Below are 20,980 nucleotides of genomic sequence, written 5' to 3'. Positions count from 1 at the left end.
CACTGTAAAAGCATTATGGTATGCACACTATAGTTTTAGTCTGGAACCAAATATGTCCAACATGCATATCTTTGTTTGAGTACTAGTAGCACAGGATTCGTGATGCAGTACTAGTACTAGTAGCACAAAAGCTCAGTTTCAGGATTAGAAGGTTGGCTTTTCAAAATGAAAAGCTTATGCTTACCATGAAAATATCTGTCCACATTTGTTGACAGATCCATAGCAAAAATTCTGATCACAAACGTCCTACTTTAGATTTCTGGTCATCAAAATGTACACCATACAAGCATCAGTTTCAACACTTTTATTGTAACACCATGACTTACCATGTTGTTTATAATATAGTTGTTTCAGGCACTAATTGTTTCTTTCAACAGCATCCCACTACTAGTGTACCCTTCCTTCCCCATTTCTCATCTCTATCCCCGTATGCCCCATTGTGGGCGCCAATAACATTACTTCATATTGTTTCTTACAACACAAAGGCAAATGGTATTATCAGAACTTAGATTAATGAGTCCATCTGTGATAACTGTTATGTGTCACAATGATGTTACTAAAATCATTGTCTGAGCATCTACTGTGCCATGTAGTGCTTGTTGAGGCTTCTGTGTTACTATTTAGATTCAATGAGCTTGGTGGTCTTCTATGCAACTTTCCAATCAGATTTGCTGTGATCCTACTGGGCTGACAGGACTATGAAATTTTGAAGTAACTCCTGGTTGTTATTCCTAGTTGAGTTTCAAACGTAACATATTCCAACATGAATCACACTACAGTTTTGACTTTCCTCCACTAGTGTCCCCAGATTCTTTTATACTCTCTAGCCTGCCTTCTTGGTAGGCACACTTTTTTTAAAAAAATTTTTATTTTTTTAAATTTCATTTTATTGAATCACCATGTGAAAATCACAATGCCCTCAGGCTTAAGTCTCAGTCATACAATGGTGAAACAACCATCCCTTCACCAGGGTAGACACACTTTTAAGTTTGGTGGTGCAGTATGGATCTCATATTTACAGTGCTTTTTGGCTCTGTGATTTAGATATATACCTGGATCACACCTTTACGGCACTAATATGCTGGAGGCTTCTGCCCCCTACCCAGGTTACCTCCTGTCTTTTCTTCTTGCTTCCACCTTCAGTTCAATGAGATCTTAATCATTATAGAGGACTTAATAAGTAAGCTCTCCTCTACAAAGGCAAGTAAATGCCTTGTCTTAAAATTTCTAGATGAGTATGTAAGGAATGTCCTTAATTTTCTAGTCACATTAAAAAATGAATATAATAACAGTTTTCTAAAAGTTTAAAATGAGGCACAGAGATAGTATTGCTAGCATTGTGTGTGCTTGTCTTGCACACATCCAATCAAGATTTGATTCCTAACACGCACTATGGTTCTCCACATTTGTGAGGAGTGATCCCTGAGCACAGAGATGGGAGTAAGCCCTAAGCACTAACACTTGTGACCCCCAAACAACACCAAAACAATTCTAAAATACTCAACATTAAGAAGTCTTCAAGAACATTTTTTCTACTGGCATGTGAATATAAATCAATATTAGTAATGTTAGTTAACAATACAACCATCCTGTTTTCATTGGCAAGGCATTTTCATCTTTATCCTACTGTCGTGTGGTGTGGGGGGAGAAAACATTGTTCTACAATGAACATAAATCTGATAACTGGCAGGTGTAGAATCAAAACAAAACAAACCCAAAACCCAAACCCAAACCCAAAACTAACAAGTCTAAAATAAATAACCAAATTAAACTCTCCTGGAACATTTTTTTCACCTGTTATGTGAATAGAAGGTCGTATTGGAAAGGTTACCCTATTTTCATTGGCAAGGAAGGCATTTTCATTTTCATCTTTTCATCTCCTGAAAAAAGAAAACAGTAGATAGACAATAAACCTACAGCAGAGTTCTTCCTTCGGTTCCCAATAAATACTCTGATCGAATCTCAGTCCTCAGTACTGGCACGATGGCGTTCTTCGCTCTGTGGTCCTGCGTACTAGTTGGTTGCTTCTCTGTTTCTCTAGCAGAGATGCTCAACCTCTCAGCTCTGTACCCTCCTAAATGGGAGGAGAGTCCTGGTGAATTCAGTGACTATACATCACAAAATGGAAAATATGTTATTAATCCTTGGGTATACCCCGAGAGATTGGGGATGTATAAAATCCTATTAAACAAGACAGCCAAATATTTTCAAAGATTTGGAAAAGATAATGAAGAAAATATCTTATGGGGATTGCCTCTGCAGCATGGCTGGCAATTTAGTTCAGGTAAGTATCTCTCTCATTTTTGTTCTAATGATCTATTAATATAACCATGCAATAGTTGGTAAGTGGGACTCAGTATATATCATGCATTCATTTTACAAATTCTTTTTTTCCTTCTTGTACATTTTTTCTTGCCCTTCACCATAATTTTTTATGTGTTGTATTTTTTATTAGAAACAATAATTGGACATAAGACATAGTTGCCATTCATGAGAAATTTTATGTATAATTTGTTGATCTTTCCACAGATATTTGTTAAACTTCTGTAAGCATTCGACTCCATTCTACGCATTGGGTTGAATAAAACCATCAAGGAGATATCCATTGAAGCCAGAGATGACTTCCAATTAGAAAGTTTTTTGAAGTTATTATTACTTAGCCACTGGGAATGGAAGTGCAAAAGGGCAGAATCTTGTGTAGAAGCATATTTCTCTGAGAATATTTATTTTTTGGGGGGTTCTCTGAGAATAATGTTTTTTGTTTGTCTCTTTTTAAGAAGCAATGCATGTACTAATGTTTATTTGAAGTATACTTAGGCCAGAGCTTCATAAATTAAATGTAAAATCTTGTCCTATCTGACAAACCAAAGATTCACATGAGAAGGTGTGCTTCTTGCCTAGTCCATATTGAGAACAGTGCCAATAGGAAAGTTTTCTTTGTTTTAGATGGAAACAAAATGAGTGAACAAGTTAGTTTGATTTATCTCAAGTCTGAGCAGTGATCTTATGTAGGAGCTACTGAAATTGACAAGTCAACCACTTTTGTCTGGGAACACATGGAGACCCAAACCTACTCTCACTTATCTGACTTTCCTGGGGGTCAAAATGGCCATGGTTCTGGGGAAACACTAACATAAAGTTTATGATTTTAAAAACATCTGCTTCAGAGAGGTTGGTAATGGAACATGAATGGGCTGGCTGAATCTTCCTTTTTAATTAAATTCACATTCATTTTATTTTATTATATACATTACATTATGGTAGGATACAGTTTAAACTTATGTGGTAAAGGGAGTATTAATGGTCATAAACAAACAGTGGGTCAGTTTCTCGGCCATGGAAGACCTAACAACATCATTAGAACAGTAAATATAGGAGAAATTCAACAAAGAATAATAAATATCAGCAGTTATATAACTGTTAAAAGTGAAAAGGGGTGTGGGGAATAGAATGAAGTGGAATAATCAGGTAATTAACTAAATAAGATTTTATTTATTTTTGTTTTGTTTTGTTTTTACATTTTGGGTCATACCCAGCTATGCTCAGGCCTTACTCCTTACTTTGCATTCAGAAATTACTCCTGATGGTGCTTGGGGGACCATATGGGATGCCGGGAATTGAATCTGGGTCGGTCGCATGCAAGGCTACCATCCTACCCACTATACTATCGCTCCTGCTCCTAAAATAAGACTTTAAATATGGATAAATTTCACAGTAGAAATAGAAACAACTTCTTTTTAGAGAGTAAAAGGATAAGTTCAATTAGTAGTTCTCAGATTTGACTGTTCATTGAAATCAACAACTTCGTTTTTAAGAACAGCATATTCTAAGGTATACTAACAGAAATTCTATTCAGTTTTAATACTATGTGAAATTAGCCAAAATAACAAACCTAGAACCACACGACATATGTGTATGTGATTGAGTGGAGGATGTGTGTGTGTTTGTGTGAGTGTGTGTGTGTCTATGTAAAGAAGAAAACAGGAATGAAAGTGAAGACATGGAGGATTTTAGAGAAAGAAGGTTTGTACTGGATCTTTGAAAGAAGAAACTGATAAAGTATTTATTTTTATTCAGGAATAAGGTGTGCTGAGATATTAGTTAATTTACTTAGTAGTTTGAGATTTAAGTTTTAAGAAGTAGAAAATTTCTAGGATCATAAACAAATACAATTTTATAAAATTGTATTTTCATTGACATTTTTAATATTTTGATATAGATGAATTAGAATGCAGAATAGGCATTATTGTGTTAAGCTCAAATTCTTTAAACAAAAAAAAACCTGAGTGAGGAACGTAAAAGTAATTATCTGGTGAATTTTTTTTTCTTTTTGTGTCACACCTGGCGATGCTCAGGGGTTATTCCTGATTCTGTACTCAGGAACCACTCCTGGCGGTGCTCAGGGGAACATATGGGATGCTGGGAATCGAACCGGGTTGGCCTTGTATAAGTTTTGTCTTGTACCCTTCCTGCTGTGCTATCGCTCCAGCCCCTCTGGTGAAAATTTTAAAGATTCTTTTAAATAGAAAAAAAGGTTCTGTGTTCATATTTCATATTTGATACAATGAAAAAGAGGCTATTGAGAAAATCTATACATGAAAAAATGCGAATTTTATTATAGGGACAGAAAAGAAGATATTCAAGCTTATGTGGTGATCTAGATCAGTGTGATGTTGTAGGCTTGTTTAGTTGAAGACTAGAAGGAATCAAATAGACACAGCCTCATGTGAATGCTTCAGGCTAGAAACGTAGTTGTTACCAACATTAAGCCAATATATGAAGGTGTCAGACAATTTAATTCTTTGAAGGGATGAGTGAAATCTAAAGGAGGAGTGACAGAAGAAGGAGTCACTAGACCCATGAAAATAAATTAAATAAATAGAATCAAATTAAATTAAATTAATAGAATAGAAAAGGAAATTTTTATAGACTTTAAATCAGCACCCTGAGAAATAGTCCATTAGGAATTTATATTTTTAATATTCATGGGGCTAACAGCATTAACGAATTCTTCAGCAATCTTTGCTTTGGCAATGATGAAGTTAAGAAAAGCTGAAAATTCAGAAGAAATGTGATAAAGAGAAAAACACTGAAGATATGGATGGGGAAAAAATGAGCATAAGTAGCTAATGGAAAAAATTAAGGTGGTGAGTTTTCAGGGAAACAGATAAAAGTGAAGCTGAGTTCACAAACAGGGTGAAAAAATGTAAAATATGCAACAGACTGGTAAATCGAGATATGACAGCAAGGGTAAATATATTGAGGTAAATATGTCATTGACTTAGGAAAAGGAAAAAAAAGGATAATTAGGAATGCAGAGAATAAGGAATGGAAAAAAAAGACTTTTATTTTTTACAAAAACACCCTGGAAAACAAAAAGACAAAACATAACTATAGTGGAATAAAGGGGGCAGGAGGCTAAGGAAGTTGGCTGAAAGGTGGAAGTGAATCATAAAAGAAAATCAGAAAATTAAAAATGGTTAGGAAAAGGAAACAAGAACATTGCATAACATGCACATATAATTTAAGAGAAGAGAATGACAGAAAAAATATCACTTTTTCAGTTAGGAAGGGGAAAAAAACTCCTAACTGGAATTAATAGTTTACCCCCTTCAAATACAACCCCGTTGAACGTAGTTAATGGCATGAGGGAAATTTTGCAGAGATCCATGTAGCAAATAACAGAGCCAATATTTGGTTTGAACTCTAAAAGTCCACCTTTTTTTTATTCTGATAAAATCTTCTTTATTTTTAACTTTACTTTAGGCACTGTGGCTTGTAATACTCATAATACTTATAATACTTTTACTCACATTTCACTTGTGGGTTATAAAGAAAGATAGTATGGGACTAAAACTAATTCTTTATATGTTGCCTCCCTAAATTTGAAGGTAAAGTGGAACAGAAGTGGAAGAGAGAATAGCAAATGAAGGAATGGACAAGACAGGTGGCCCAAAAGTAGAAAATTGTGTTGATGTCAGACAAAGCAAGCAATTTTTTTTAGAGATAGAAAATGAAGGGTTACAAAGTGATAGAGAAATCATATAATAGATAAATTTGTCTAATTTTATAAACAAAATGCAGCTAATTGACATTTATAAGCAGTTTCAATATGAATATAATAAAAGTTTCTGTATATCCTTTCTTTCCTAGGTAGATTAGCTGATCCCACAAGAACGACAGATTGTGGTTACGAATCTGATCCTTTATGTATCTCAGAGGACAGCTGGTGGGCTGGTAAGTTCATTTATATAACTGAACAGGCAATAACCTTCCCCCCAAAACAACATTCAACCTAACATTTAGTCACAGAGATTAAAACGTAAATACTATTATTTCTTTGCCCCAAAGAAACCAACTCTAGTACCCTATGCTCTTATGTCACATTCTAGGCTTTAACAACCACAACTTCACTAAAGATTCCCCAGGGCTTACTCCCTCCTCTCATTTCCTTGCCCTCCCCCCCTTCAACCCCACTCCCTCCACCCCAAAGAGGAATAACAAAAAGGATAGCTACCTTTGAAAGATAGCTCCTGCAGTTAGCTGGGAGTTTCCACTCTAGGGGAGACTCTCCAGAAAAACAGAAGAGAAATGAGACAGCAAGAAAATAATGCTTTTACTCATTTTGTTCAGATCAAATCTATTTAACGTTTTAACCTATTTAACGTTTTAACCTATAAACAAGTCACAGATTAAGCTACCACAAGACCCGATGAAGTCCTGTAATCACTACTGTTATTACTAGTTCTTGGTCTTCATTCAGATATGTAATGTCAAGATAATTTAAAAATAGTTTCTTATTTTAAGTTTTATTTTGTGCTTTAGGAATTAAGTGAATTTATAAAAAAATTAGAAATTTTTACCAATAATTAGAATATAATAACATTAAATTTTGCTTTCCTGGAGTGACAAACATGTGAACTAGTAGCTGGTTTTCTAATAGGTATTGGTTCTTTTCAAAAACCACAAATAGTTATGGCCACCAGTGTCGAGTTCTGTAAAATTCAGGCTTCTTTATTTTCAAATTAATTTAGGATTTTAGAGAATTGTATATTGCACTCACAAATGCATGCTTATGATAAAAAAAAAAATTCTGTATCACCAATAGGAATCAATATTGCTTTTAGTCAACTATAAAATAGCTTCCACACGGAAGAGCCTGGCAAGCTGCTCTGTGGCATATCCAATATGACAAATACAGTAACAATAACAGGTCTCTTTCCACTGACCCTGAAAGAGCCTTCAATCATTAGGAAAGACAGTAAGGAGAGGCTGCTAACATCTCAGAGCTGGGACAAATGGAGACGTTACTGGTGCCTGCTCGAGCAAATCAATGAACAGTGATACAGTGATAAAATAGCTTCTAAATCCATTAGCTAAGTCATACATATTTAAGTAAACTGTTTTTTTTCCCTTCTCAGAGAGCCTGGCAAGCTACTGAGAGTATCTCGCCCACATGGCAGAGCCTGGCAAGCTCCCCATGGAGTATTAGATATGCCAAAAACAGTAACAAGTCTCACAATGGAGACGTTACTGGTGTCCACATGAGCAAATCGATGAGTAATGGAATGACAGTGACAGTGACCAGTGACAATGACAGTTTTTTTTTAAATCTTTTAAAAAATCATCCAAATGTGTATTCTCAATCTTTTACTTTTTTGCTTTAGAGACACTTTAAGATAAGGATTTTTCAAAGTCATGTTTGCACATTGAATCCAGGTAAATAGTATATGCCAATGCTATTAAAATATTGTAGGGGGGCTGGAGTGTTAGCACAGTGGTTTCCTTGCATGCGGCTGACCCGGGTTCAATTCCCAGCATCCCATATCATCCCCTGAGCACAGCCAGGAGTAATTCCTGAGTGAACAGCCAGGAGTAACCCCTGTGCATCGCCAAGTGTGACCCCAAAATCAAAAATAAAATAAAATAAAATAAAATATGGTAGGAAAAAGTAACATTTCATGGTAAAGCTTCATTTAAAAAGTGCTGTATTATTCTAAGCGCAAGTGGACACTTTCTTTTTCAATTTAGAGCTTTAAAACTAATGAATTACCAAATCCATTTCAATTCTTTTTGTTTTAAGTTTCAGTAATGCACTTAAACTCATGCTTACTTAGGATTGCAGAGTTATGTACAGAAATAGGTTTAAGTTTTGCATACACTGTAGAAGGAATTTTGTTGTTTTTGTTGTTTTGGGGGCAAACCAAGCAGAACTCAAGATTTTCTCTTGGCTCTGCATTCAGGGTTCACTTCTGGTAGGTTCTGGGAACCACATAGGGTGCAGTGGATGGAATCCTGGTTCCTGGTTGGTCACTGCTGGCTGGACTATCAGTCAAGATCCCAGAGAGATTTTTTTTTTCCACAATGACTTTCTCCTAAATTTCTGGATTTTTTAGATTTTGCTTAGTTATTTACAAAGTACTGAACATACCTTCTCTCACAGTTGTTAGTGCTTATGGTAACACAAGGGTTTTGTCTTTACAGATTTGAACTATTTTCTATGTGTATTGCCGGTGTTTGGTGCGGTGGATTCTGGCATCATGGGGATATCATCAGACCAGGTTGAACTTTTGCTGCCACCGAAGGATGGGTCGAGGTTTTGCTATAGTGTTTCTAGTTGTCAGTCATCTTACCCTACCACAATGAAAAAATGGAAAGCCTTTTACCAGGTTCATTTTCTTTCTTATTTTTTTATGTTTTCTTATTCATTCTTAGGAACTGATAAGATAATTTCTTTTAACATCTTTTCATCTAGGTTTTTGCACTAATTACCAGACATTTTCTAATTATTTTCTAATAATTACCAACATTTTCTAATTTAAGAGTGTAATTGTGGAGCAGGAGAGAGAGTACAGCAGCTAATGGCATTCTCCTTGCTCATGGCCCATGTTAGTTCCAACCCAGGCATCAATATGGTCCCAGGAGAAGTGCCAAGAGTGATTCCTGAGTGTAGAGCCAGGAGTAAACCATGAGCATCTCCAGGTATGCCCCCAAATCAACAACAGCAAAACCACAGAATATTTATTAAACTAAAATGTTATTCTGATGAGGTAAATCACCAAATAAGTTAGCAAATAATACTTGAGATAAATATGATTATGGAGTTAGTTTTAGAAGAGTTAATGAACTTATTTAAAGAGAATTAGTATGTGATCACAAGTCCGTGGATTGCAATTAATGTGGCAACCAAAACCATTCAATGATAAAATAAAATATAATGATTTATATATAGACATTGGATTATATCAACACTTAAGAGATAGATTTACTAGTTGCAGAGATTAACAATTTTTTATTTATTTATTTATTTATTTCTCACACCTGGCTATGGACAGGGGTTACTCCTGCCTCTGCACTCAGAAATTACTCCAGGAGGTCCTCAGGGGACCATATGGGATGCTGAGAATTGACCCCAGGTTGACCGCGTGCAAGGCAAATGCCCTACCCTCTGGGCTATCACTCTAGCCCTGATAGTTTATTATTTTAAATACAATTAAACTGGGCTGGAGCCAGTTTATAGCTGGAGTGTTCACCTTTCATGCAGCTGACCAGTGTTCAATTCCTCTGCCCCTCTTGGAGAGCCCGGCAAGCTACTGAGAGAATCTCGCCCACATGGCAGAGCCTGGCAAGCTACCTGTGGCATATTCCACAGGCCAAAAACAGTAACAACAAGTCTCACAATGGAGACATTACTGGTTCCCACTCGAGCAAATCGATGAACAATGGGATGACAGTGACAGTAACAGTGATGATTAATACTCTAATTCCTTCTAGTTAATCTTAATTTTTTTATGTTGACTTCAAGTATGGTAGAGGAAAAACAAATGATAAGCAAAAATACATTATTCTAGAAATTATAAACTCATTTTCCCAGAAAAACACTTGGAGTTCATTTTTATATCTACATTCAATATTAATGAAAATAATACATGATTATTATAATCCTAGGAAGTTAGTAATTGAAGACTTAAATTATTTCTTAGAAACAAAATTCTCTTCTGTGAAATACTGCTACATGTAAAAGTGAACTAGATTAAATTATAGAGAAATTGTTATAATCAAATATGAATAAAAATTTTCCTTTTTTAATATAGCGTATTCAGTTACCTTCTACTAGCCTTGATAACCTCTTGGAGTACTTATGGGATGCACACACCTCAACTCTAAAAGAAACTTTCTCAAAATTTGAAGATAGGTAAGAATGGGTTCCCCCCAAACTTTTATTTATAAGGCAAATAATTTTTGGTCTTATTTATGCCTTTTTATTTTCCTAATATGTGTATCTTACTTCCTAATGAATAATATATTTAATCATTGGAAATTTCAATGACATGCCATCAATACCTAGCATTTTTAGGGGCTGTAGTGATAGCACAGCATGTAGGGCGTTCGCCTTGCATGGGGCCGACCAGATTTCTATTCCCAGCATCGCATATGGTCCCCCAAGCACCACCAGGAGTAATTCCTGAGTGCATGAGCCAGGAGTAACCCCTGAGGATCACTAGGTGTGACCCAAAAAAGCAAAAAACACCCCAAAACAGCATTTCTATGTTTAAAATAATATTTTATTAAGAAGAGGGTAGTGCGGTAGTATGATATATACAGTTGCTCATGTGAGAAGCTGCACATGTAAAACCAATACAATGTTCAAATATGCCCAATCATCATTCACCACCACCAACTGACACCCTATATCAGCATCAGGCTCCATGCTAAGCATAACCTTCTTTTGGTTTTCTGAGACTAAAGCTTCTTTTATATTATTTTGGGTGTTTTTGCTTTGTTTATTTACATTTCACAAACCATAATTCTCCTTTCTCTTTTTGACTTACAATACTCAGTATGAGCTCCTCCAGTCCTGTGTTGTTCCAAATGGACAAACACCTTTGCCACGTATTAAAACAAGTCAGTTTATTGTTATTGAATATACTATTAAGTTGAGATATTTCTGTGTTTTGTGCACTGACTTTAAATCAGATAAACAGTTTCAAATATGTTTCTGATTCCACAAGTTGTCTTCATTGTATTAGTGAGTTCTTTCATTATTTCGAAATATTTTGCCTAATTTGATATATAGTCCCATTCATTTATTTTAAAATTTATTTGATATGTAATAATATCAAACTTTTGAGAGTTTCCTATAATATTTGGTCGTGGGTATTAGACTTTGAATCATTACTATGGGAAATCATATTGAAGTATGGTATATATTTAGATATATTTAAAAATTATACAAAAATTCGATATTTCACACCCACTTCACACACATTTTTCTCCGCATTTCATTTTTTCTGTATAGCTATATGGGGACTTTTATTATTTCAATATATATTTGAATAGTATTATTAATCACATCTTGAGCATGAAAAAATTAATATTTTTACTTTTCTTCATCACTTTATTTCCTTTGGGTTAATAAGCTTTATTTTCCATTGTGTTAAAAAAATTTAAGGCTATGCTTCTGCTACACATCAAGAAACTTACTTAAAATTTTGTGTTATTGTTTTTAGCTGAAGTAGGTAATTTAGGTAGTAACTATATATATGAAACAGCACTGTACTCTACATATACTTAAATAAAACTATGACCCTGAGGCCAAAGATTGATGCATCTGTTGCTATGTCTTAAATGGAGCCATTTAACATTATTTTTCAAAGCTTTACTTAACAATATCATATTTCACTACTAATCCTGAATGTCTAATAATACACCTGTTTAATCATTTAATGACATCTGTTGATTTTAACTTTTGCTCATGTACACTTTGTGTGCTGAGTTAATACTCTATCTTATTCCTCCTCCCTTAATGTTGCTGACTCCTGTGAATTTGTTGCATTAACTATTTATTAGGGCTGAGTGTCCATTACACTAAATTATTATGAATTTACATTTCCTTTCATAGTCACCTTTTTTTTCTCTTTTTTGCGGGGGTCACACCCGGCATTGCACAGGGGTTACTCCTGACTCATGCACTCAGGAATAACTCCTGGTGGTGCTCAGGGGACCATATGAGATGCTGGGAAACAACCTGGGTCAGCCACATGCAAGGCAAATGCCCTACCCGCTGTGCTATTGTTCCAGCCCTCATAGTCACCTTTGATGGGACTAATGATAGCCAACTAGAAATTCAAATAAAATTATTCTCTCATGAAGGGTCCGCTGTACCCACTTTTCTATTTCTGTGTATAGGAAGCAAGTAAGGAGCCCATAAGTTTGGAAACTTAGCACCAAAGTTTCTTTTGGGGGGATTGTGTTATAATTTGTTTAATATAAATAAAAATAATTCAAACATTTTGATTTTAATAAGTCTAGTAAATGTTATGTGAAAATTGAAACCTAGAAGATGATCAAATTTCTAGAAGGTATAATATAATAAAAAACAAACTTAAATATGTGAATGGCAGAGTGCGATGGGAATTTTGTGCAGGAGGATATAGTAGATTTCAACTCAGGTGCACTGAGAATGCTGTTAAGGAGGTGACATCTATCAGACTTGAAGTAGAATGTAGTTGGTGAATAAAGAAAGGAGTCAATGATATTTCAGGTGTAATATATCTTAAAATATTTTAAGTTGCTCAGCATGTTTAGATAGTAGATGGAGATAAAATTGTGCATTATATAGTGATAAAACCAATTTCCAGAACTTTAACCTTTCCCATATAAAATTTAACACAAAAAAAGTTTGGCTTCCTAGCAGACTTGTTCCAGTAGAATAAGAACAATGTCAAAAAAGTATTTAGGAAACCAGAGAAAAAAATCATCATTTTTTTGGACAATGCTAAATATTTTGAGGGTGTTCTGACTTTAAGATATTATCAGTATTTGGCTGGAGGAACCAGTTGGGTGGGAGATGCATGCGGAAAGTAGATAATGAAACAAACATGATGACCTCTCAGTGACTGTGTTGCAAGCCATAATGTCCAAAAGTAGAGAGAGAGTATGGGGAATATTGTCTGCCATGGAGGCAGAGGGAGGGTGAGAAGTGGGGGTATACCCGGGATATTGGTGGTGGGGAATGTGCACTGGTGGAGAGATGGGTGTTTGATCATTGTAAGATTGTAACCCAAACATGAAAGCTTGTAACTATCTCACGGCGATTCAATAAAAAGTAAAAAAGAGATATCATCAGTTTTTAAAAGATGTTTAGTCTAGCAAACATTTGATCTTCACATCTTTGATTTTTCGGTATTACACATTTCTAAAGAGAGCTCACCACATAGCATTTGGTTATTACATAATAATCAAATATAAGATGTTTGGTTCAAGGGATAAAATCTCAAAATAAATAATTATCAATAATTCAAGAGATGCTCTTATCAAACTAAAAAATTATAATTCCCCAGTTATTTCTTAGAATATTACCTATAGCTCCTATTCTTGAATATGTATATATATACACATATATAGAGTATAAGTGGAATAGTATAAGTGATAGATCATAAACATAATTGTTGCCAGGTAATGAACCTTTCTATAAAACAGTGTGGTTGAAATTCTGAGGGAAGCAATTATTTATTTTTTCCATTTGATTTTTAGGTTTGCATATTACTCTAACCCTGAAGTAGAGTTTGAGAAAGATTGGAATACAGCTGTGGAATATTTTGCAGCGTTCCGGCTCCATACAACTTTGACTACAGTATATGAATTCCAGAAAGGACTGCCACCACGAATCCTTGTTAATGGAGATGAAGCTCCCTTCATAAAAGACTTTAGTAACTTTCAGAATGTAGTTTTGCTTGGTCTAAATCTCCTTTACAAAGTGGACAGTGCTTCAGGTAAGTGCCTTATAAACAATAAAGAAAATCAAAATTACGTTTAATAGATAAAGAAAAAAGATTATGTCATATATATCATTGCGACAGTTATTCTAGAAAAATATTCAGTTTTTTTATGGTATATATGTTACTTATCTTGATTCTAGCCTTTCTCCTGGGTCCTTATTGGCCCATGGGAGTATCAGAATAACTCCGGTTGACACTTTTCATCCACAGACTCATAGATATGTGTATATATACACATATATATCCAAACCCACATATATACACGTAAGATTTTTTTGTTACTTTTCTTCTTTCCCCTTATATATCACTCTTAAATAGAAAAATAAAGGAATCTCAAAAGAAAATCTTCCACAGTTAATGGGAAAAATAGCATATTTATTCTTTTAAACTCCTCTATCCTACCTTACTATAATAGAAGAAGTACTATATTCTAGCCATTTAACTATAGGATGTCTTATCAGAGTATAAATAGGACTCTATTTTTGCAATTTGAATAATCATATGATCACAACTATTTAAAATATTCTAATTCAGTGAATCCAGGAATCATATTTAAAACACAATCTAAACATTAAGAGAGTAAAATAATTAAACAAATAGAAAATATAAACATTAATTTAAAATTGCATATATATAGTGACATGTATATTATAATACCTTAACATTTTGTAGATAAATATATTGGAGAATTTAATAAACTTCAAATGACATCATAAGTTTCTCAAACTTATTTCTTTTGATGAATTTAATAAATCCACAGCCACATCAGAACAATTCCCTCTGAAGGAAACCCAGAAACTAGCTAAGTGATTCTTGCACATTATGAGAATGAGGAAAATAATACATATAATCAGAAAATTCTGTGACGTGTTCTTGTCAAAAACCACCTGAACAAATAAAAAACTGCCACTGCAACACTTAACTAAGAGGGATCTCATAACTTCTAGCTTCTGCCTGGAGAATAAACAGTTTGACATCCCAAATTTTAAGACCTTCTCTTAGAGAATGGTTTCCCAAAAATCCACCAGGACTGGTTTCTATAAAAATCATGTGGTTGAAATTAACTAAGGGGCAGTTATTTTTTCTTCCAATTTCATGTTTTATTTTATTTTTTTATTATTACTATTTAAATTTTTTTTTATTAATGAATCACCATGAGATACAGTTACAGACTTAGAAACTTTCGTGCTTGTGTTTCAGTTATATAATAGTCGAGTGCCCATCCCTCCACCAGTGCCCATATTCCTCCACCAATGGTCCCAGCATCCCTCCCACAATCCCCACCCTGTCCCCTCCACACCAGCCTGCCTCTGTGACAGGGCATTCCCTTTTGCTCCCTCTCCTTTTTGGTGTTGTAGTTTGCAGAGAATCCAATAATAAGTAAATCAAAGACAAAGAAGTGCAATTAATTCAGAGTAGTGAAAGGATGAAAGTTTGAAAAAAGGTGAAGTTAGCTTAAATAAGAACAATATTGAATGGACCATTGTTAAGATTTTAGCAATTCCAGGAGGAAAAGAGAGGGATAAAGAGAAATATAAGGAGACATAAAATATGTATGAAGCAATAATAATACCTAAAAAGTCTGTGGAAATAGGCATCCGCATCCATAAATCTTAGAGAACATCTTTTGTCTTGCTTTTATGAAATAAAATTAGGAGAACCATACTTAGATGCATTATAGTTAATGTCTAAATTTAAACACATGGATAGTCTCTAAAAATCAACTAAAGACAACTTATTATGTACAAAGAACACCCATAAGACTAGTAGCAGTTAATTCAAAGCAAAAATTGCAGGTCAGAGGAAATAGCCCAATATATTCAAAGTAGCACTGTAGCACTGTCATCCTGTTGTTTATTGATTTGCTTGAGTGGGCACCAGTAATGTCTCTATTGTGAGACTTGTTGTTACTGTTTTTGGCATATCGAATATGCCACGAATATTGCCGGGTTCTGTATCAAAGTACTTAGATAAAAATTGCCAACTGAAAGAACTGCAAATAAGCCTTAGAAAAATGTAAAGTATAAATATCACTAGTAAAGGTTCATATATAGTTGAATTAATAATAATTTAATGCTGCAATGGTGGCGAGTTAATCAGCTATAAATCTAGTAAGCAGCAAAAATATTGTTACAAGTTTCTTAGTAAATACCAAAGTCAAAATATTGTCAATTGTTTTACCAAATATATAAAATATGGTAATAGAAAATCAAAAGCATGAAAATCAAATTAAAAATGTTAAACGCATTCTAGTTTAAATTGTTATCATCAAAAACAGATTGCTTACATATCATGTGCTTTATAAATTTTATGCTAGATGTGTAAAAAATAAAGGTAACGGACTCTAAGCATTCCACTATGAAATTCATAAAATCACTATGAATAAGATAAAGAGAGAAAAACAACAGAAAAATTATTAGACAAATATCAAGAACTGGTCAATTAATTTTTAACTAAAAACTTTACATGTGTAAACATCACAAAATAAACATTTAATATTTATATGCAAAACATCAATTTTTTATATTTTATTTTGTGTGTTTTATTTTATTGAATCACCATGTGGAAAGTTACAAAGTTCCCAGGCTTATGTCTTAGTTATTTAATACTCAAACACCCATCCCTTCACCAGTGCCCACATTCCACCACCAAAAACCCCAGTATAACACCCATCTCCCGCCCCCTTTCCCACCTGCATAACTGATGAATTTCATTTCATTTTCTCTTTAACTTGATTACATTCCATATTTCAACACAAAACTCACTTTTGTTGTTGTACTTCCCCCCCCAAAAAGACAGCCCTACTACCAAGGAAGCATTTGATAATTAGTTTTCCATTGCTGAGAATGAAGAGATATGAAGTCCCACTGCTCCAAGTACATAACACTTTTTTTATCCTTATTCTTTTCTCTTTTTTTCTCTTTCCCCTTCCGTGCCTCCCAGTTCGTACTTGCTTAATAGACCTCATAATATGATGGACGCCACGCCGCGTTTCTCCCGGAAAATGAGAAACAACCAGGAAAGAGGGATATTTCCTCTCCTTGGCTGGCGTGGGGCTATGGCTTAGTTCACAGTCTACAGAAATGGCTGCTACTCTGATTACCTTCAATATTTCAACAAAAAACTCACTGTTATTGTTTGGAGTTTCCCCCCAAAGTCAGACCTGCTAAAAAGGAACCATTTCACATTGCTGACAATTAAGAGATATTTTTGGTTTTGGATTTCTGTATAAAGTCCAGGGAAAATTCTGCCAGAGATTGCATCCCTGCAAGCTTTTACGTCCCTTTTGTGGTGCTCATAAGATGGAAAAGCCTTGAGAGAGAAACCCTTCCCCGCTGGCACCCTATGGGGCAGCGGCTCAGTTCACAGTCCAGAGGCTAGTGTCCAAAGTTGGCCTCCGGGATCATGCTCATGCAGCAGCTGAAAGCAAAACGTCAAATTTTGCTGAAAAATTATTTTTACAATAGTTATAACTTTACCAGCAATAATTTTATATCTCTTTTAGGTTCATTATCTTTAACCCTGTGGAAATTTTTGATGAATATACCTGGAGTGAGGACTGCAGTTCAACTGCTAATAGAAGCAATTGCTAACGCCTTTACTTCGTAACTTTTGGAAACTTGTAATAGTTATAAACTTCTTTTGATCAGCACCATTACAAATTTTAGTCTGCTAAAACTATAGCATTCATGTTTCACAGTTTTCAATTTATGATTACTTGTAATTTACTCATGCATTTATAATTTTAAGTGAAAATTAATGGTATAACTCTATTGATTAATTACTATTTGTTAATCTTTGGGGGTTTGCTTTTGGGTGACATCTAGTGATGCCTAAGGATTGCTCCTGGCTCTGTGCTCAGGGGGTTTTCAAGGGACCATATATGGTATTAGGGATTAAACTCACTTGGGCATATGCAAGGCAAGTGCTTTAACTGGCTGTACTATTTCCCCCCATCCTATTTGATGATTTTTAATGCTTAAAATGTTTAGGATGTAATGATGATTAAATTAAGCTACAATAAATTACAAATAAATTAATAGCATTAAATTTGTTTAAAATTCTTTTGTTTTTAATTTCTGTAGTCTTATTTCATACAATTTAGATCACCATAATCTGTACACAAAATATTGGCAGTTAATTAAAAGTAGTTTAAATTCACAGAACTAAACTGGTAGAGTAGATTACTGAATTACAGGGTTATTTATTGTGTGTATGTCTTTTACTTACCATAAATCCATTACATTTTGTAGTTAACTTGCTCTTTTTTATATCACAATTGATATAAATTACTTAAAGATGAAAATTTTCAATTTTGGTCTCCTTTAGGAGAAAAATTGCATTAGATAAAAGATGATATTATTATCATAGTTGGCAAGAATGTTTTCTCTGACCCTTATGCACAAACTAAATCTGCCCAATAATTGGTGGGAACTAAATGAAATAATTTGACTTTAATAATACGAGGAGTGGGAAAGAGAAATCTGTTCTACTGTTTCCCAGATAGAGCTTGCAAATTTTTTCCAGCCTTCTATATGACTTAGTTTAACTAAACATTTTAGCTTGCAATTATTTTGAGGAGTCAACAAAGCACCAAGATAAATAATTCTAGTACTCTTTCACTCAGTGCTAGACTAGACATCCACAAAAGTTATCAGTTATCTTAATAATTGTCCTCAGAGACCAATAACATGTTATATTGTCGGGTAATAAAAGTTATCTTTGATGAGCCAAGATCTGTCACTGTCATTGTCATCGCATTGCTCGACTTGTTCGAGTGGGCACCAGTAATGCCTCTCATTGTGAGACTTATTGCTACTGTTTTTGGCATATCCAATACGCCACGGGTAGCTTGCCAGGCTCTGCTGTGAGGGCAAGATACCCTTGATAGTTTGCCGGGATCTCCAAGAGAAGCAGAGGAATCGAACCCGGGTCAGCCACTTGAAAGGCGAACGTCCTACCACTGTGCTATCGGTCCAGCCAGAGCCAAGATAACAAATATTATTTTGCTGAATCTGAAAAGATACAAAAATGCCAAACTATATGATTTTTGCAAGAGATTCACTTATATAGACAAACACTGAAAGTGGAACTGTTGCAATGCTATTCCAAGTCAAGTAGAAATGAATCCGAATCACAATCAATCACAATCACAATATCCCGTTAATCACTGATTTCTCGGGCGGGCTCAGTAACATCTCATTTCGTCCTTTCCCTGAGATCTTAGAAGTCTATCTTGACTTGGCCCTCCCAACGGTGTTGCACTGGGGACTCTTCAGGGTCAGAGGAATGAGATCCAGCTTGTTACTGGATTTTGCACATGAACACACCATGGGAAGCTTGCAAGGCTGTCCCATGTGGGCAGGAAACTCTCAGAAGATTGCCAGTTTCTCCCAGAGGGAGAAGCAGACCAAAGATATCGCTTCTGAGAGCTTGCCTTCAAGTCTCTCTCTGGATGTTGGCCGCTGATGGGACCACACAGACCTGGGTTTCTCTGCCGGTATCTTCATGCACGAAGCCTGTCCAAACGTGTGGAGAGGGGCCTCCAACATGGCTGTAGCTAGGCTCCGGTGGTCCCTGGTAGTTGGGAGCTCTGCTCGGGTTGGGGAGGGAAGCTGGAGCCCATCCCCTCCGAGGGGACCCGGGGAAGACAGTTAGAAATGAATAGAAGGAAAAACCCATAATCATATTATATGCATCTGGTGAAAAAAGAGGCAATGGTGGAAAATAAAGAACAAAGATATTCATACTTCAAAACAGCATACAACATACGTACATATAAAACAGAACACACATTCATATGCACACACGCATACCTAATGTAGGAGTAATGGCAAAGAAAACAAAAGCAGAAATAAATGAACTACATCAAAATAAAAACGCTTTTGCGTTGTGGAAGAATTGAGGCATAAAAAATAGGCAATCTAACAATTGAGAGAAAATATTTGCACATCATACATCAAAGAACGAATATACAAGATATATAAAGCACTCTCAGGTCAACAGCAATAAAAAGTCTCCTCAAAAATGGAAAAATGAGCTCAACAGATTCTTCTTCAACATACCCTTTCCTTGATAGAAGAGGCCTGGGCAAAATAAACAGGAAACACAGAATTGATGGAGCCAGTTTAAGCCCATCTTTCTCTGTTATTGGTAGCTGCAATTTGTTAACTGAAGAATTCTCCTGGGTTAAATTAGTTATTGCATTCTAACCAACTTATGTTGTTTAGAATGTTTGTTTCTTTGCCTTCCCTCCCTCCCCCCTTCCTTCCTCCCTCCCTTCCCCTCCCTCCCTCCCCTCCCCCTTCCTTCTTGACCTCTAAATCCACCCTGATTTCTCTGTCAGCACGCTCTGCTCAAAGTCTATTCTACATTTTACATTATTTTATTCAAGTAGTTCTGTCACTTCTATGCTTCTGTTTCCAGGTTTACAAGTTAAAAGTTCCCTGGTGATATTGGTGGTGGGGAATGTGCACTGGTGGAGGGGTGGGTGTTTGATCATTGTGTGATTATAACCCAAACATGAAAGCTTGTAACTATCTCCCGGTGATTCAATAAAATTTTTTAAAAAAGTTAAATGTTGACTCATCAAATGAATTGCAAATATGGCTATAGTCTCTTTTTCTCAGTGCTACATTCTTACATTATCTAATGTTTGTTGCTCTGAATTAAGGTCATAATATTATGAAAGGCCAGTGTCATTTTGAGGGACTGAATACTTGGTTTGACATGACTTAACTCTGAATTGCTGAACATTAAACTGACTCCCACACTTCAATCATATTGAAGTTAATATGCAATTAAAATGGCTTTTAAAAATAATTTTCAAATGTCATATCTTTCTTCTATAGTTGCCAACTTGATGCAACTTATCAAAATTCTTTGGAGTACAGAACAAGTAGTCATCAAAAACACAAATTGGATTGTATGACCCACTATGTCCGTCGCTAACTTCTTAGATTGAATTTTTTCATTTACTGGACTGATAGCACAATGGGAAGGGCATTTGCCTTGCATGTGGCCAACCCAGGTTCGCTTCCTCTGCCCTCTTGGAGAGCCTGGCAAACTACTGAGAGTATCTTGCCCATGAGACAGAGCCTGGCAAGCTACCCAATATGCCAAAAACAGTAACAACAAGTCTCACAATAGATATGTTACTAGTGCCCGCTCAAGCAAATCCATGAGCAATGGGATGACAG

General features: G+C 35.2%; 1 protein-coding gene across 1 annotated transcript; it reads left to right on the top strand.

The window, feature by feature from the left end:
* The first annotated feature begins 1,966 nt into the window (after positions 1–1,966).
* On the top strand, positions 1,967–17,836 carry LOC129404298 (protein LEG1 homolog). Its single transcript, XM_055136456.1, has 6 exons — positions 1,967–2,284; positions 6,154–6,237; positions 8,485–8,669; positions 10,095–10,195; positions 13,537–13,775; positions 17,287–17,836. Exons 1-6 carry the CDS (start codon positions 1,984–1,986, stop codon positions 17,388–17,390), a joined length of 1,014 nt encoding a protein of 337 aa, XP_054992431.1. The 5' UTR covers positions 1,967–1,983; the 3' UTR covers positions 17,391–17,836.
* Positions 17,837–20,980: the final 3,144 nt, after the last annotated feature.

This window comes from Sorex araneus, chromosome 4 (genome assembly GCF_027595985.1).
Source record: "Sorex araneus isolate mSorAra2 chromosome 4, mSorAra2.pri, whole genome shotgun sequence".
NCBI classification, from domain to species: domain Eukaryota; kingdom Metazoa; phylum Chordata; class Mammalia; order Eulipotyphla; family Soricidae; genus Sorex; species Sorex araneus.
Note: the sequence above shows the minus strand (reverse complement) of the source record. Positions and strands in the feature narration are given on the sequence as shown.

Excerpts from the sequence above, each read along its gene's own strand:
- LOC129404298 (XM_055136456.1), top strand. The coding sequence starts at position 1,984 with ATGGCGTTCTTCGCTCTGTGGTCCTGCGTACTAGTTGGTTGCTTCTCT. Across the intron at positions 2,285-6,153 it reads TGGCTGGCAATTTAGTTCAG|GTAGATTAGCTGATCCCACA; the intron begins GTAAGTATCTCT and ends TTTCTTTCCTAG. Across the intron at positions 8,670-10,094 it reads AATGGAAAGCCTTTTACCAG|CGTATTCAGTTACCTTCTAC; the intron begins GTTCATTTTCTT and ends TTTTTAATATAG.